The sequence below is a fragment of the Kryptolebias marmoratus genome, linkage group LG5, assembly GCF_001649575.2.
Source record: "Kryptolebias marmoratus isolate JLee-2015 linkage group LG5, ASM164957v2, whole genome shotgun sequence".
In the NCBI taxonomy this organism is placed as follows: Eukaryota; Metazoa; Chordata; class Actinopteri; order Cyprinodontiformes; family Rivulidae; genus Kryptolebias; species Kryptolebias marmoratus.
The window spans coordinates 5,683,338-5,701,870 of NC_051434.1; the positions used below are offsets into that span (position 1 = coordinate 5,683,338).

At 39.2% G+C, this 18,533-nt stretch overlaps 1 protein-coding gene across 1 annotated transcript in view; it reads left to right on the forward strand.

Moving 5' to 3' along the window:
• Positions 1-18,533, forward strand: part of samd12 (sterile alpha motif domain containing 12) — a 98,837-nt gene that overhangs the window by 27,027 nt on the left and 53,277 nt on the right. The window contains exon 4 of the mRNA XM_017429726.3: positions 10,501-10,641. Within this exon, the coding sequence (XP_017285215.1) occupies positions 10,501-10,641 (141 nt within the window). The remainder of the gene's footprint in view (positions 1-10,500; positions 10,642-18,533) is intronic.

Sequence of the window (18,533 nt, forward strand, 5' to 3'; positions counted from 1 at the left end):
TCTTAAATTGGCCCAGTTGCAGACGTACATCCAATGATTGCTTTCTGAAGGTTTCATTAAAATCTGTCCCCTGTTTTATGAAAACCAGTATTTTGCTACAGACACAGGAAAAACCCTTATTGCTGCCGAGCCTTTAGCGGCGGGTGATAAAACTGACAAAACCCACAGATCACCAGAGACTGGGTTGTGATTTTTGCTTGTTAAGTAACAGAGCATACAATCCATTTCCTTTGTGTTTCTGTATAAACGACAAGATCAGGTTTGCGGTCAGAACTCGAGGCGGCGCAGCTTTTCCTCTGAAAGCCCCAGACACGGATGTGATTTTATTTATTTCTTTTATTGGTTTGTGAAAGCAGATCTCGTTGCTCACCTCCCAGGTGTGCTCCACACCCACTGTCTGCCACACGACCCACCCCCTCCCGTCTCACTGCAGGCGTTTCCACCGGCAACAGTTGTCACGTCAATCACTCCCGTAACGAGACTCTTCAAGGTCACCCCAGGTTTACCAGCCCTCCAGTCAGCATAGCAACAGACCACCGTTAATTTGCAAAGCAGTCCACCCTCTCAGAGCACGACTGATCACACTAATATGTTTATTTGTTGCTGCTGAGGACCTCCTCGATTCAGTGAACGGCTGGCGAGATAAATCACAGACAGTGCAATGACTCACTCCGCTATTTTACCCTTTTGATGCATTTTGACCGCTGCATGTCTGCGCGCAGCTTTAGTATCCTCTGTTTAATGGTCTGAAAATATGAATCTTTCTGCTTTGCACCACAAGTCGCACATATGTCTCATCAGCTGCAAAGAGGTCCAAGAGATGACCCACAGTTCATTGCGTCCTCGCTGAGCCGCTGCCTCAGGTTGAATCTAATTCGAAGAAGAAGCACTTAAGGATTTGTTTTTCCGTTTTTTAGCGTACAAGCCGTCAACCACTGATGAATCACCACTGAAATGTGAGTTTTAGCTTTTTTGGCAGTTTAATGATTTGAGTCTAAATGATCTATTTGCTAAATAGATCATTTGGTGTAATGATTCAGAAAAATACGCTCAAAGGACTCAGAAGTTACCAGTAAAATCATTTTTCTTAAAACATCCATGTAGTTATTGCATCGAAGATGAATAATCTTACTTTCAGGTGTCACTGAGGGGTGGGCTTCTTGCAAAGAAATTCAACATTTAAAGCAAGAGTTCAGATATTTTGAAGTAGGTTTTTATGGAAAGGTTATGAACTGCATCACTTCAGAAGATCTGATCTATCCCTTTATGATTAAACACCTCAGTGTTTAATACATTTATCAAAACTTTAAATAAGTTATAGGTTTTCCTGTTCGTTTTTGAGTTGATTAAAACATTAGTAGCTGATGATTTGTTAACCTAATAACCCATGAAAGCTCCTAAAGCACAATCATTTTCCCAGAGTAATACAAGTGAGGAAAGAGTTAACAATATTTATCCGCACGCACACACACACACGCTTTCCTGCTGCGACAATTAGGAGATAATGACATGCACAAAATCTGCAAGTAATTCAGTTTGTCTTCACATTGGGCATTAATTAACAGAAGCCAATTAAAACGGGCCAAGCCACACCGACTGAACTCACAAGGCAATTTACATCCCAATCAATCTTTGAAATATTCTGCAGATATGTTTTTGTTCCAACAGCTTATTAGAATAAGCAAGGCAAACAAATGGAGAACAACTGTGCAGACAAAACAAACAGTCTGAATACATTTGTTGGAGAGTTCAGGCGTGCATCTGAGTTTGGAGATTATCGCTTCCAAGAAGATTCGGTCACAAGATGTGACCCTTTAAGATTCTGTATGCATGAACTGGTTGGGTTTTCCTGCTCTGGAGTCTTTGTTGCATTCATCCATCCATAAAGGAATACTCAAACCCCTTTCTGACTGTCAGCGGTGCTCAATCTCACTCGTCTCGGTGATGTAGTCATCCTTTTCACAAAGTAGCAAATCAATAAGGAGTCTCTTTTCCAGATCATAATTCAAGCAGACATTAACGTCCTCCCTCTTTTGACATAAAAGAGCAGCAAGAGAAATGCGTTTTACTGCGTGTCATTGAGGGGCGCAACGTTTTAGCGTTGAATGACTTCAGTATGCAGCAGCTGCTTCCCTGCGAGGCTCCTGCGGCCTCTGCCAAAGAAGCGTTTCCCATCCTCCCTCCCGCCTCTTCCTCAGTCTTCACCTTCCACCCTCCCTCCCAACAGGCACGGCGGCAAATTTGACTCCAACACCCAGCTGCTATTAAAAACGCATTAAAGCTTTTTAGGACATAATTAGATATTAGTCCCTAATCCGTCGTAATCACAAAGACAAAGTGTTTTTGGTGGAAAAAGAAGCTTGGGAAAATTAGCCAAAGTTTCCAATAACTTTGATGTAATCACTTCAAAGTTGTGATGACTGAGTGTTAGGGTTTGTTTTTGTCTTTACAAACTTTGGTGTTTACAAAGTCAGAATAAGATGCTGATTTAAAGCAGCAGCTGGGTTGGAAATAAAGATTGTAACATTTGTGAAAATGTGTGACAAACAAACAAAATGAAAGAATATTAAAAATATTGCCTATAATAGAATAAAACAGATTTTTATGTTTATTTCAGTTCGACAAAGTATTGGAGAAATTGTAGAGATGACCCAAAAAATATTATTTATATCATCTTTAATTGCAAAGAATTACATTAAATTAAAGCTCCGTCTCTAACTGCGTGTCGGCTTGTTTTTGGAGGCTCCATAACTTTTTCAACATAGAAAAATTGATCTAAGTTTAAAACATCGGCGAACAATATTCATTTCTTCAACGAGTGCTAGGCCTTTAATTTCCAAGTTGAAACAGTCTGCAGATATTCCATTATAAATAATATTTGTGTATATTTTTCAGTAAACTAAATGTCAAGCAAATATTTATTTATTTTAGTCTTTAACTGCATCTGTTTCCAATATTCATGTAAAGATTTGTCTATTTGTGTTGATTTAATGTGCTTCTGGAAGCCTTAATGCAAAAAGCTTTAAAGCATTTTAAAAAAAAGTTTTAAAATGATAATACAAACCAGAAAATGGCTCCCTAGATGAAACTTGATATCTAGTTACTTTGTTAATTTTAAAATATTCATTTTTTTGTGTAGTACAGTTTGATTTGGATCCTTAACATACTGATAACAGTAATCTTACAATCTGGGAAAATTTAATAACCAGCCTCACATTACTCACTGATGCATGGTGTCATAAGACCTCACTCTGAATAATTAATAGGCTGTAATATTAGTGGTTAAATGGAGCCGTTTCCTGCAGCTCAAACTCGAGCCGCTACGCTTCAGTTTTCCATCCACTCGGCTCGTCAGACCCATCTCTCCTCCGGCTCAAAGACCTCCCGAAACACTGCAGGGTCTGACTCTGGATACCAAATGTATAACTGATGAGGCGGGGGGGAAAAGGACGAAAGGTGACAAACTCTATTTCGAAACGGTCGAGGACAAGCAGCAACAAGCCTTAACGGCCCTCGAGCGATGAGACGGTGAATTCAACAGGCAGCAAAGGCCGTGGCCGTAAAAACGCTGCAGTTTAGTAGAGAAACAGACGTAAAGAGAATGAGTCAAAGGATCTACGGGAATATGAACTTGGAAGCTACAATTTAGTGAAACTTCCTAAAATGGGATGTGAAGAACTTGCTGCTGACAAGTAAATTTAAATAGAAGCAAACCCTTTTAATGAGTTAGGGGTGGCTTTTATGCAGTTGTTGTTAAAATAAAAGTTATGGGGGGAATTTTATTTTATTTGTTTATTTTTGTCCGTAAAAAATGTCAGTGGAACTATAATTTGCGTGTTGTAATTTTGACTTGTCTCTGTGTTACACGAACCACGTTTCCATGGCGATTAGACAATCTGAGAGGGAGCGGTTCATCTCTCTATTGGAGGACGTGTCGCCTTAAATCAGGGACGAACCGTCAGACCGATGATAGCAGAAAGGTTTTCTTCCTCCAAAGGGGCTGTAAGATGAAAAGTTTAAGAACTGCAGAGATTTGCGTCACAACTGAATTATTGCCTGTCACGAACGCGAACTGGATTCACAATATTTCGCAGAATCGAGGCAAGTTTGAAAGCTTTTTTTTTTTTTTTTCCAGCAAGTGTTCATTCAATTATCTAAGTCGTCTTCAACTACAGCTGGGTGTCGGCTGTCTGAAATCAAATCCTCCAAGTCTATCCGTAACAACATTGGAAAATCAGCTAGTTGGCTTCACAGCAAAACCTGCAGGTGATTTCAATCATTTTCCCACCTTCACAACATTAAAAGCTCCTGTCTACACAGTCTATCTGCAGGTTGTTAGCGGCGGCTACCCAGCAGCGCTGCTGTATAATGATCAGCAAAATGGCAGCACATGACAGCGTGAGGCTCCTGCTCTGTGACAAACGCTGGATTGAAGCAGCTCATTATTTATGCCTCTATCTCTGGCCCGACTGTTTTTATCACTTGTGATGTTCTCTCCATTATCATAAGTGGCTTATTTTTCTTCAGTCAGCAGTGAGCTTTAGCGTTGGGTAACAGGTGCTCAGTGGGTGCAGTAGCCTTTTAGCTCCAGGGTTGTAAGCCACTCTGTGACTAAGACAATCAGTCACTATTTACTTTAAAGACTTCAAGCTGTGCCACATCACAGCAGGTTCCAGTGATGGATATACCCAGAGCTGCTATGTGTTGACTGGAGTTTTTATTTTTTTATTTATTTTATTTCTTGCTTCCTATCCTGAGGAGGATGCTGTTGAATACTGAACCCAAAAAAAAAAATTTTCCCAATGCTCCTCACTTGAATTATTTTTGTTAGAGGTTGATGGATATGGTTTTTTTTTGTTTTTTTTTCAGTGGTTGATACCAAATCAGGGCAGCCAGTGGATAAAATAATTTTTTTGTTGTTTGTTTTATTGCTCTTAATATGACATAATGTTTATTATTCATCCAATAAACTCATTTGGGCGGAAATAAATAAACAACCGTAAAACAAAAAAAGGTGGTAAAAGAAATTTGGGCTAAAGCTTACACTAGGGTAGATGATTAACCATAGCAACAGCTACACTTTCTGCCTGTGTGTGTTGATCTGTCTTCAAGGTAAATATCTCATAAGATTTCATTGAACCTCTTAAAGTAATTATTTGATGAACATCTACAACTGATTACCTTTTGCAAATGAACAGAATCAAGATGGCCACCACTGGTCAACCTTTAAGCCAACAAAATTGGCTGTAACTCAACCACATTTACGGATATTGAGCTGAAATTAAAATCTGGTGCTAGTAGCTGAGAATCATTTCCAAGATATTCTCTGAGGGCTGATCTGATCTGCGTCTCAAACTTAGGCATGCAGTTAATATAAAACTCTGACGAACCTCCTTCAGGGTTTGTCACTGCTGTAACACAGAAGTCCCCCCCCCCCCACCAAGAGGGGCAGGGGTGCTAGACACAGGAAGACACGGGGAGTGGTGGTTGATTGACACAAAGATGTCTAACAACACTGGTGCCCAAAATGTCAGAAATCTGCCAACAGATCCATTAGTGTAAATCTGAGTTCTGCAGGTTTACTGAGCACTTTTTCTTTAATGGCAATAATCCACAGTGACAGGAAAAAAAAGGCACAGCTGAGAGAGACGGTTGGAAAAATCAGAGTGGAATATTAACGTGAAGAGAAGCAGTCATTCTGGCACCAAAATATAAAAATACAATTTTCCTGTTTGAGCAAGAAGCGGTGTTAATAGGCAGCCCCTTTTAGCTCCACCTGTGAAATGAAGTGGGCCTCTGCAGGATCATTGCATGCATGTTTACTTTGTATTTGTGTGTGCGTGTGCATACAAATGCACTTTAAGCTCCCATTCATCAAAGCCATGGTTGACTGTGCCAGGCTGTAGCTGCAGATTAATCTGCTCCAGCACAACACGGCTGCTCACCCACCACTCATTAATCCCATTCTCAGGGACAATGTGCTCGTGTGCACGTCAGCGCGCCTTTCTGAAATATGTGGAAGCAACATGTGTGCACATATTCAGTTAGGGTGAAAAAATAAATAAATCTCGCACAATAAAGCTCGTTTCTGCAATAAAACTCTTGTATTGTAATATACAAAGTGCTGAATATAAATCAAAAGGCACATTGGAGCTACAGGTAGGGAGATAAATATTTAAAGGACAGTGAAGCAGCAGGCTGACTGCATCTTTTCAAGCTTCTCACAGAAGAAAAACATTATTTAATGCTCTGTAGGGATTAATTCCTTGAAGGAATGCATGTCACCCACTGATTTTCATGCAATATTGCAATATTTTATGTGATCTGTTCGTACTTAGGGCATGCTTTGTGAAAGACTCTCAACTGTTATAGTTGTTTTTCTGTCTGCTAATATTGCTTTGCAGTGGTGCCCATCTTAGGTTGGGTTATTTCCAGAAGTTTAGTCAGTTATAGATGACAACCCAATGATTAATCAATCAGTGGTTCATGAGATATCTTACTGAAGATACAGACAAATGAAAAAACACTGCTTCACCTTTGGCATTGGATGATGATTAAGATTTGTTTTCTTTTATTTTTTTCTAATTATTTCAGACATTTTTAAGGTGCAAAGCAACAAGAGTGCAAGTATGTACCCAGCTTTTTTTTAGCCCTTTTAATATTTTGTAAATTCATTTACGAAGCTACGAAGAAGTAAAGTTTATATATTTGTTGTTGGTTTTTTTACTCATTCACACTTAGGCTTTAAACATCTTTGTTCTCCTGCTTTAAAAGGGCAGCCACAGTAGAAACTTCGTCTTTTGTATGTTTCAGTGTTCACGTCGTCGTGCAGGAGCTTTGACCCACTCTTTGCTTTGGTTCAGTCCATTTTGTGTTTATTTGCTCTCTTGGGGTCCCAGCACAGCTTTGTAATCAGTTTCAGGTCTGGGGGTTGGCTGGGTCACTGCAGCACCTTGATTCTTTTCAAAGTAAAATGTCCAAGGACAGATTGGACACGCGCAGGATTTTAGGACAAGGTTGAAATATTTCTGGGCCGTATCAAAGAAAATCCTGCAAACATTTCAGTCTAATTGCTTTCATCAGAACAGGAACAAACACAGAGGTCATTCTATTTACACAGAAGCTAATGGGATCCATTCAGGTGGGTTACAATATTCTAGTAACAATGTAATGCTAAATTTATTGTGATTTTTATAAAACTCTTCACATGAACTGCTGTAAAATGAATTTTTTTGGGATTAGAGTTCATTTTAAGACTACAGTAATCCTCTTTGGTCTCGGCTCTCCTCAGACCAGCCGTTAGTTTGTCGATCTGTTATCTTCAACAGGTAAGATGTTCAATGTTAGACATTTTCAGCCATGTCTTCTTGTTTTTGTTGATTTGCTAAATGAACTGAAGCTCATTCTGTATTTTTTGAATAAGCAGCAAAACCCTCTGATAATATTTAAGTCTTTTTTCCCCCATTTTTCTTCTAACTTCTCCATTTCTGTGGCCTTTTACAGCTGATTTCTTTTTCCTTCTGTCACTATCAGACATTTCTTGAAGCATCTCTTCCCCTTTTACTTTATTTATTTCCACTTGGCCACGTTCCTCCTCCCTCCTCTCCTCCTGGCCATGCTACGCTGCACAGTGCATTAATAGTGGTATGAAAAATTCCCAGCTGAGACATGGTGGGATTGTCGATGCCAATGACTCAGAACTGCAGGAACAGGGAGTTAAGAGCCTTGGACTCCGTACAGAATCAGTTTTGCCCCCGTCGATGCCGCCTTGCTGACAGAGAGGCGTGGCGCTCCGGCCGACTGTTTATGCTTTGTAATCGCTGGAATCTTAGATTGCAGTAATTGCAGCCTTTCACCTGCCTCACGGGCTCGTTACACGATAACGATCTGCTCTTAGAAATTAAACATTCATGCTCTGTGCTTCCATACCTGCAGAGTTTTAGAAACTGCAGTGATTTGTAGGTTTGGAAATTTGCTGAAAAAGCTATAAACCTTCTTAACAAACTTACGTCATCATTTTTTAAACTTGATGATCTTTATTTGTTTTATTAGTTGCCAGAGCATAGTTTTAAAGTTCAGTTAAATTCCCTCCAGCTTTGTGTTTATATGCAGTATAATTAATCACATTTTAACAGAATAAAATAATTCTTTAATGCAGATGTAGTCTTTTTTTGGCCTTTTTTTAAAGTGACATTTTAAAACTCAAGACGGCTATCAGTTTCTGTGACAAATTAAAGTCTTATCATTCCTTGAAGGAATGCATATCACCCGCCTCATTTTGAATTTTAAACTAAACTCATCTTATGTTGAGAGATGAGTGTGTCATAATTGTTTTGGTCAAACCTTATAAATGGCATGAAGCACAGAGAGATCTTGTGAGTTGTTTTTGCTCTTAAAGTATGGGTTGAGGATGGCTCTCGACTACTACCACCCTAAATTTTAGCTCAATATTTGTAAAATTGACAGAGTTGTAGCCATTTGTGTTGACTAATGTTGATTAGCTGTGGTGGCCATATTGAATTGAGTTTAAGTGCAAAAGGCATTCACTAGTAGGCATACATCCAGTCATTCCTTTCTGAGAGTTTTATTGAAATCCTTGCAGTGATTCATGAGATATTTTGCTAACGGTGCAGACAAACACATGCACACACAGTTAAAACATCACAAGCCATCGCCTGTAGCAAGGGGCAGTTATAAAGTTGAAGTTGTTTAAAGCTAAAGTGAACAAAGTGTTTTGTTGCATCTTGTTTTTTCTGTTACTGAAGCAGAGGAAATGTGGATCTCCGTTGCCATGCCGATCTATCTTTGGTTTCAGGTACCGAGTGATGGTTGGTCAATATTTATAGACTCATACCGGCATTTCTTCTGTGCATGTCGGTTTAATTAAGTCTCCCTTTTCTCCTCAACTTTCCATTCATTCATGAGCACGCTCTCTGTTTCCACCCTCAGTCTTTTCCATTTCGAACCTGAGACTTTCTGATCAGCTCTCTGGTGTTTATGTAACATCAGCTTCCATGTCTTTTTCACGCTGCAGCCTCTGGACCACATTTGGCGTTTTGCCTCCATCTGGATGCAGCTCCGTGCAAAGAGCTTCTTTTGTTAAGGCCGGAGAAAATTGGCTTAACACTGTGAACATTATCCCGCCAACACTTGGCTCCACAGCTTTCCCAGCTGTGGTGGCAGAGTGGCAGCTTGGGACTTGGCATGTCTGAATGTGTGAAAACAGACAAAACAAATTAAGACACGTGGAAATCTATAGTCTGCCTTAAAGGGATAGTTCGTGTTTTAAAGCTGGGTTTTATAGAAGGGTTTATGAACGGTTAATATCTTTCCTGACCCGAGTATAAGGATTTACAGAACAGTTTGCTTGAATTGTTTTGAGGTTTTTTGAGATTCCAATCTGCTTTGGTTTCGGGCCTGCTCAGACCAACTGTTTGCCCAAGTCTAGGACAATCCTGGTCCTCGAGGGCCACTATCCTGCATGTTTTACCTCTTTTCTTGCTCCAACACACCTGATTCAGTGGTTAAATCACCTCTTCATGTTCTGCAGAAGCCTGTTAATCACCCATTGATTCAACTCAGGTGTGTTGGAGCAGAGAAACAAGTAAAACATGCAGGATAGTGCCATCGATGACCAGGGTTGCCCACCCCTGCCTTAAAGGAATGCATATCGCCCGTTGCTTTTCATGCCAGAGGTTTAGCCTCAAATCATCCTAAATGGAAACAGCCTTGTAGCCGTTTTGGTCAAACCTTGTCTGTCACACAGACAGGCGTTACTGTCGTGGGCGATAATAATCATATTGATTCTTGCATCAGTTTGCTTGTTTTTTATCTGATCAGAATCAATGAAAAGTAGGACAGGGGAAAAGAGGAGAGTAAGAAGTGTCAGAATCGACTTTAAGGACTGTTCTTTATCTGACTGCACGTCTGATTTGTGTCTGAATGTTGTTAAAACAAGCGTCAGGCTGCAGGAGTGAAGAGAGCTGCCGAGGACTGACCTAATGCCGAGTAATCACCCTGCATTATCCCATCTGCTCACCAGCCTACATGTAGCAAAGGCACTCATAACAAGCGTTAATAATTACACAATACTCCACATGGTTTCATATTAGCAGCCTAAATCCTTCTCATAGAAGCTGATTGGATGATTAAATTATGTATTTTATACAAGGATTTGCAATTAAGGGAAGAGCTGTGAGGGATTCTTGCTCAAGGGATGTGCTGTTCTGATATTTCTGTAAAAAGGAGGCTCTGCTTTGTATGCAGGGCCTAATTAGAAATTTCAGACTGATGGTCATATAACAGGGAAAGACTCTTTGAACGTTTGTTTTTAGGAGATCAGTGTTGCAGCCTTGAAAAGCTATAAAAATCTACTCGTGTGATTTGTGTTTAATCTATTCCTTGCTTTCATAAGTGCTTCATTTTAGCATTTCTTTCACTGTGGATGCCCACAGGCTCGTGAACCTTAAGCCGTTCTGTTGGTCTTCTTCGTCTCTTCAGGGCGGGCTCTCATGAGACTGACAGACAGAAAGCTGGAACGAATGGGTATCATGCAGGAAGCCCAGAGGCAGCACATCCTGCAGCAGGTCCTGCAGCTGCGTGTCCGGGAGGAAGTCAGGACTCTTCAGCTTCTCACACAAGGTACATTTTTCAGCACAACACTTAAATGTTGCACGATAAAGTCCCCCCCACACACACATTACAGACGTATCTCTCAAATCAGAAAGAGTTCTATCTGCATTTCTTGATGAAGATTATTCACAGTAAATCTAACAACTTTCCAAAAAATATACCAATCATTCACAGTAATTATTCACATGCCATCTGTCGTCATGGCAATCAGTGCATTTTTCAAAGCCTGCAGGAAGTGATGAATCAGAAATGATTATATAACAAAAGACTTGTGCAGAAATATTCTGCTCCGCTCTGTGATCGCAGACCGGAGGCTGGTAAACATGGAGGCTTTTCGGTGTTAAAGAGTGCAGTTATGGCTCGCTATATTTACCTGGAGGAGGTAGAGATTTAAAGTTTGATGGTTGAATTGTAGGGATGTAAACACATGATGAACACCTTTTAAGCTGCGGGTCTTTTCTCCGCTCATACTTTCCGTCTCAGTCTTGCGAACAGAACCAGCTGGATTGATTGTAACTTCTCTGTGAAATTGTTTCACGTCACACTTCAGGGTGGCTGTGAGGTTTCTGCAGAACATTGATGCTGCTGTGTGGCTCCAACAAGATCTAGAGCACTGAAAGAACAAATGCGACCATTTAGCAAACTGCAGGTTTCGAAAATTCACACTCCAAAGGGAAAGACATTATTATTTGTTTTTAAGAGCGAGCCTTTATGAAATATTAGCATGAAAATTTACTTTAGTCAGCTTATGTTTGCTGACAGGAGAACTCTGGTCCAAAGCACGTTTTAACACTTACAGACGTTTAGGATTGACCCTAATGAATCTTACTGACATATTAATGACAAAGAAAAATAAACACCTGCTTGTAAATTTCAGTAACACTTTACTGTCTGACAGCTGAACATCCTGGTTATGGTAAAATTATTGTTTCTGGGCAGTCAGATGTTTAAAATGCTCACATATCTTCTTTTTATTTTTCTTTGACTCCATTAAGCAACTGTTGCGTTATATGGAAGCAACAGGATCAATACAGCCTCCCAACACGCAGAGGCTCTGTTTACAATTTATGCCTGTAGTGCAGCCGGGGTAACCCATTTTTCTTAATTAGATCTTTCGACGAGCCATTTTACCTTTCCATGCAGCCAAACTAAAGTCTTTACATAATAAAACTCAGAGCTGCTTCTCTTGAAACCGAAGAAAACAAAGCAAGTGATGCTCAGAATAATCGAGCTGCTTCAGAGCTGCTTAAATTTATTTTTTTCTGATGCATTATTAGTGTTTTTACATTTGCTACAAAAATAAAACTGAAATCAGTGTATTTTTATATTTAATTAGACTAAATGAAGATAATTTAAATAGATTATCAACTTGATAAAAAAAAAAAATTATCGCTAAATAGTTATTGCCAAATTTTATTTGCAATATCTTTGGCTCAAAAATTCAACCACTTCAAGCCTAGTGCACTAAAAAAAAATCCAATTTGTTAAATAAACATAAAAATATGGTGTTTTTAGGATGAAGCAATTATGATTTTGTAATTTATTATATCTGGGTGTATAATAAATTGGCCTAAATCTGATTTTAATTAGATGAGTCAAAGTAATTTCCCATGGTAAATGCTTTTTTTTTTACATAGGTATTGTTAGTTATTTGAATTCACACTATGAGTTTGACATTTCGATGAAACAATAATGAATTTTGTTGTAGGAGCTGATATTTTGTTGGGAACCAATAGCAGTAAAGATGAGTCAGCTGACCCAGTTTAGCACACATACACTCACTGGACATTTTATTAGGTCCAGCTCTTAAATTACTTGTTAACACAAATAGCTAATCAGCCAATCACATGGCAGCAACTCTGCGCCTTTAGGTATGTAGACGTGGTGAAGACGGCTTGATGAAGTTCAAACGGGCATCAGAACGAGGAAGAAAGGGGATTTTGGTGACTGAATTTCAGAAACTGCTGATCTACGATCCACTGGGGGTTTTATACACAACCATCTCTATGATTTAAAGAGAATGGCCCAAAAGAAAAAAATATATCCAGTGATTTTTTTTAAATGTGTTTTTAGTTTACTGAGGATTTAACAGAGAGCTGCTGTGGTTCTGAAATGGAGAACAGTAGATTGGAGTAGACGGGTTCCCAGAAATCAATAGTAATCTTAACAGTTACACTCAAATATCAGAAAAAAATCTAACACATTACACAACCAGGACACCACATAAAATATGGGCTTTATGGAAGAAATTGAGCGTGGAAGCGTGGAAAGTAATTTCTAAAAGACTCCACCGTCGTTCTGCCTTTTTATTTTGTGAATTCTGTGCAAGTTCTTCTTACATAACCCTTTTTTTTCTTAAATTTTGCGCAGTGTTTCATGTTTTATGATTACAGCAGTTTGTGTTGTTTTTCTCTGTCTCGCCCTGAGATCCTCAGCTTCCCTCTGCCAACTACCTGCAGCATCCTGCATCACCAACACTTCTTCCCCTCACATCCATCTGCACACCCTGTCAGGAAATAAAAAAGTTGCCGCAGGGGGCAAAAGAAGCAAATTCTAGGGTTTAAAAATCTTGGAAAACATTTTGGTGTATTAAAGCCGGAGCTGTTTTTGGTCCCTCAGTAAGGTGAATATAGAACGGAAGGATGCTGGGAGAGGATTTTGCTGAGTGATGACACGTTGCTTAGGGCTACCCTCAGCATCTCATGCCTTTCTTGCTTTCTCTTCATGTCTCCTCTTCCCTGCTCTTCCTCTCTTTTCTTTCTGTATTGATGATATGGGAACCGACAGCCCACCCGTCTCAGCTGGAAGCAGCCTTTTAACGGAGCCTATATCTGGGCCTTCGGGGGGGGGGGAATTCAGAAATAAATGAAGTTTGATGGATGAAGGGAATATAAAAATGGAAGAGACAAGATGAAAGGAGGAAAATCAGAAAACCTCTTTTTAAGTGTGCTACATCCATTGTTTGTGAAAACAATGAATATTAATATAGTTCTATGGTGTGAACAAAACAAAACAAACTTATCCTGTCATGTTTGTTATGCTTTGAAATTCGTGCCATTGGTTTTTGTATCACAAGTTGTATCATCGAAAGTAATGTGTGCGTCTGAATGGTGAGAAAGAGTTTCCTGAGCTGTCGCTTTTGGCAGGAGGCACAAAAAATTAGAATTGGAGGAGACGGTGGAGTGTTTGGAGGCTCGCATCCTTGAGCTGTTGCTAAAGAGAGATCCAGCTGAACTCGGCTGGAAGTCGAGCCAGAGGGAGACGAACGAGGTGAGAAAGTGGCGATGGGTGAACGGTGATGAGATGATGAAGAAGAAGAGGAGGGGAGGAGGGTGAGAACAGGGAGATGGGTGCAAACATGGCAGGATGAGGATAGATGAAAGAAAAAAGGTGAGAAGAGTTTTGATGCCTCGTCTGTCAGTTTGGAGGGATGAAGATGGATCATCCGTCCACATTTCCTGTTTCAAACAGTAAAACTTGAAGATTATCCTTTTAATTTTGATTAAACTTGTTTAGTGTGGCAGCTTTATTCGCTCAATAAGAGCTCAAATAAAAAAAATTAGATGAAATGAAAAAAGTAAAATTCCTGTAAGATGGATATAACTTCCTTTAAACGTGTTACAACGAAAGACATGAAATGATCGAGTGGTCAAAAGTCAAATTATCTGCAGTAGATTTAGGAAATAAAAACACAGCTTTAAGTTTGACAGATTAAAAATACAACCTTTTCTCCACTTGCTTTAAATTAAGACCTCTTTGCAATAAAGGTGGCATTTTGAATATTTGCTGTAGCTCCGTGTAGGAGAAAGATGTGACGATTCGTCAGTCGGAGGCAGCAATTTATTTCAGTGTATATAAATAGAGAGAGTGCAGGAGAGAGATGGAGCGAGGCAGGTACACAAAGGGGGGAAAAAGAGAGAGCAGACGAGACGGCGAGGTGTTGTAATTACTCCAGTATACCCAGACAGAATTAGCTCAATGGACAGTGATTAACCTTTAAGGCTTGCTGGGCCATGGGAGGGAAATAATTAGATTCCCCTCGTCCCTCGCTCTGTCTTCACCACAGAGGCGGTGGCGGCTCACGATCACTTATTGCTTATAATCATTAGACGCAGGCAGAGTTTCTTCAAATATAAGGAAGATATTGTAACAACAAAGAGCAGGGCGCTGACTCTAAGGCCTGGTTGGAGTAAATATGATGCAGGAAAAGACAAAGACCTGGCTGACATTACACAAAATCAGTGCAGTATAATGTAATCAGGATGAAAACTGAAACTGGACCTTAATTAATCCGATTAATGTTGTACTACAGTAGTCTTCACTGTGGTAAAATGTGTCTAATGCCTGCACGTCTATATGAGAGCGGAGACATTTAAGCTTTATGTGGCAACTTTAATTCAAACCTAAGTAATAAAACGTTTGGTTAGATTTGAAAGAAACATTTCCATCTTCACCTGAAGTTTCAATTTAGGAAGAATTAATCTCTAACCTTAAGTTTTGCTTTTAACAAAATGATAAAATACTGAGTCATTTTACAAAAACATGCCACAACTCTGATTTATTTACCTATTAAAATGGAAATGCAAATAAAAAATCACAAACAAGTGAAATATGAGTAACTATATTAAAAGATCAGTATATTTAAAATAAAAAAATCAGTTTTAAGAAAATTTAAAAACCTGAAAACGTCCCGCCTATATAAGAAATCTGGCCCGACTGAGGGTGCAGCTCATTTCGAACTATTCAGACGTCAACTTACTGGTATACGAGTGATTACCATCTCGCTGTGTAATCCATTTGCTTTTCAGCTTCAGCTCACAGACTGATGACCTGATGCCTTCCAGAAGCATTTTCTGGTTTGCCTTAAACGCTTCCCTAACAGCCCTGGAAGCTGCAACCCTTTGATACACAGTGTGAAGGTCACTGAAGTATGTTGCAGATAAAAACACATAAAGGCTTTAATCGTATTTTTGATTGCCTCGGAGGATTTCTGTTTTTGTTTTTAGGTGTCCTCCTGATGACTCATCATTGACAGCTCAGGCACTTCTAGGAAAATTTCCTTTTTTACTTCCAAGTTTCTTTTAAAAACATTTTGCTCTGGGTTTCTGGTGTCTGAGGTTTAGAGCTTGCAAGCAGATATATTTCAGCTGTCTCGCACCTCATTTGCAGTTAAATTAGATTTTTGGCTGATAACATAATTTGGATATCTTCTATGTTTTTTCCCTAACAATGATTCGATTGAACAGGGTTTTATTCAGGCCTGGGTGGGTTCAGTCCAGTTCAGTCTGGCAGTGTTTGGAGTCAGTGACTAAAGCCAGTATCTGTTATATTCCTGTTTTAGGTGTAGGAGATGAAGGGGGCGAACACCAAATAAAGTCCAAGATGAAGAGACAAAGACAAATGGTTTGAAAAATGTAGTTTTTATTAAAAGGTTGTTTAATTTCCATTTTGAAAAAGGTTAGTTTGACCAGTAAATTCAAAACTAACGGATGAAGGAAAAACTAAAGCCCATCTTACTGGAAAAGGGGTAACCAGCACCAATCTGTCATCTTAACTACCATTAACTACCTTTAACCCATCAGTGAGTCAGACAAACAAGGACCCTAATGACCCTCTATTGTTAGGAGAGCGAGAACAATTTGCAAGCAATCCAGCTTTAAAAGCTCAACTCCACACTCTTTATTTCTGAATTGAGAAAGCTCCTCGGATGAGAAGTGAAACATCTCCAACTACCGAATAGAAGTCCAGTTGTTTTTGTTTTTTTAACCTTTTTTGAATTTACCATGGCCTGGATGACAGAGAATCTACACCAGCATTCAACACTACTGTTTTCAAAAATGAGAACCAATCACCAAAACCTAATCAACACAGTCCACAGGCGGCCAAATGAGCCAGCTTCCCTCCAGGTTTTATGCTGCAGAGTGGAGTCAGCTGAGCTGAATGAGCTGCAGGAGAACCTGGTCCCTACAGAAAGAAAGAAAAGCCACATTGAAGCCAAACGTACAACGGCACGTAACAATCAAACAGCATTTGTGAGGGAGTCTACAAAATGTCTCAAAACGTTCCCAACTTCCTCACACGAGTCGCGATCTGCCCATTTTCATTACAAACGTGTCCCCCAGTAGATATAATCATAAACGTAGGGGCGGCTGCCAAGGTGAGTACAAAGCCGGCTGAGGTGGGCAACAAAATATTGTGCGCAGCCTAGAAGACAGTTTCGAAAAAACAAACATGAAAAAAGGCTGTGATTTTTAAAAACTGGTACTGAAAACGCAGCTTCGTGGCTTGCTTGGTCGTAAAAATTCAAAATTCAGCGAGTCTGCAATAGAAAATTTGAATCTTTAATGCAACCCAGTGGAGGGCGACGCTTTTATATACTTTATTACGATACATAATATATATTGTGTCTACTGTTGTTCCACATTAGATGTATAAAATGATTGCATTGTTTTTATTTTGTCCCTCACACTCCTTCCTCTCACAGCAGTCAGGACACTCCTCCTCCTCCTCCTTTGTGGAAAACTTTCCTCCTCGCATGATGTTTACGAATCAGGGGAGATGGGCAGGAACATGGTGGAAGTCAAGTCAAGTTTATTTGTATAGCACAAGTGCTTTACATCATAAAAACACAAACATTAAAAGTCATAAAAACAACATGCAGTCACCAATTGAGATACTAGTAGCAAACATCACATTTTGTCGAGTGCCTTCAACAATACACATCAAATATGTTGGTCAGTGTAAAGAAAAAGAAACTTAAGGAAGCAAACGAGCGTTTGGAGAGGCTAATTCAGGAATAAACTTGTTTCAAGAGAAAAACGGCACTGGATCCACCGTCTGGCTGTGGTTCAGTTTCTGTTCAAGGAAAACAACGATTTTTCTGCAGAACATTTCTAAAAGCATGGCCATAAAAAGAAAGTACTATATTCAAACTGTTACATCATCTGAGATATCATCCACTGCTAAAAGAAGAATGTTTTAAATCCCATATATGTGCACATCCACCCACAGCAACAAAACCGTGAAATGAAAATACAACGGAGAAAATAATTGTATGCTTTATTTGTGAAATCAGGTCCCTTTTAAATTGTTGAGTGATCATAGTATATAGTTTAAATGTAACATGGCTGCTAAAGTTTAATGATTTTTATCATCATAATATGGACTTCTGCTCAGTGGAGGGCACAAAATACGGTTTTTAATCTACAAATTTTATACTTTGTTACTAACAAATCAAGCAGGAAAGTTTTTTTATGATTTATACATTTGTACATCTCCGTTTAGCTGTCTTTGTTGAAAGTCCTTAAAAATTCTGCCGCAGAAGGCTGTCTGGTTCCATATAAAAGATTTGATTTCATTGCGGTTTCCCCCTTTTGAACATTTAAACAAATACTGACTCCAGACAGGTTTAAAAGACGTAAAAGTTTAATTTATTCACGTCTATTTTTTTTTCTTGTCGGTTTCTTTATTCAAGCCAAATGTGCTTGATGTAAATTTGATCATTTATTTAATAAAGGGAAAAATAAAGTGTAAAAGAAAAGAATGACAGTTAGAATGACATATGGCTTCACATTAACCCGTCTCACAGCGTAAAGTCAAACTAATGCAGTTAAAGAAGAAAAATAGGAAAGTTTTGTTTTTTAATCATGGTTTCTTCATTTTGGCATTTATCTATTGAAACAGTTGTGTGCAGAGGCCACTTGGGGCACTAAATCTCTTAAATTAACTCGGTGAGGAATAGAAGCTCTCGTGTTTCTTACGTCCTCTTAAGAATAGATAAACTTGTTTCTATTTTCAGTTTCTTAGTTTTACTCATGTCAGAGTTTTCAGTCGCAGCTTTATGTCAGTAAACAGGCTGTGAATCCGTCCATCCGTCCATCCGTCCATCCGTACATCCATCC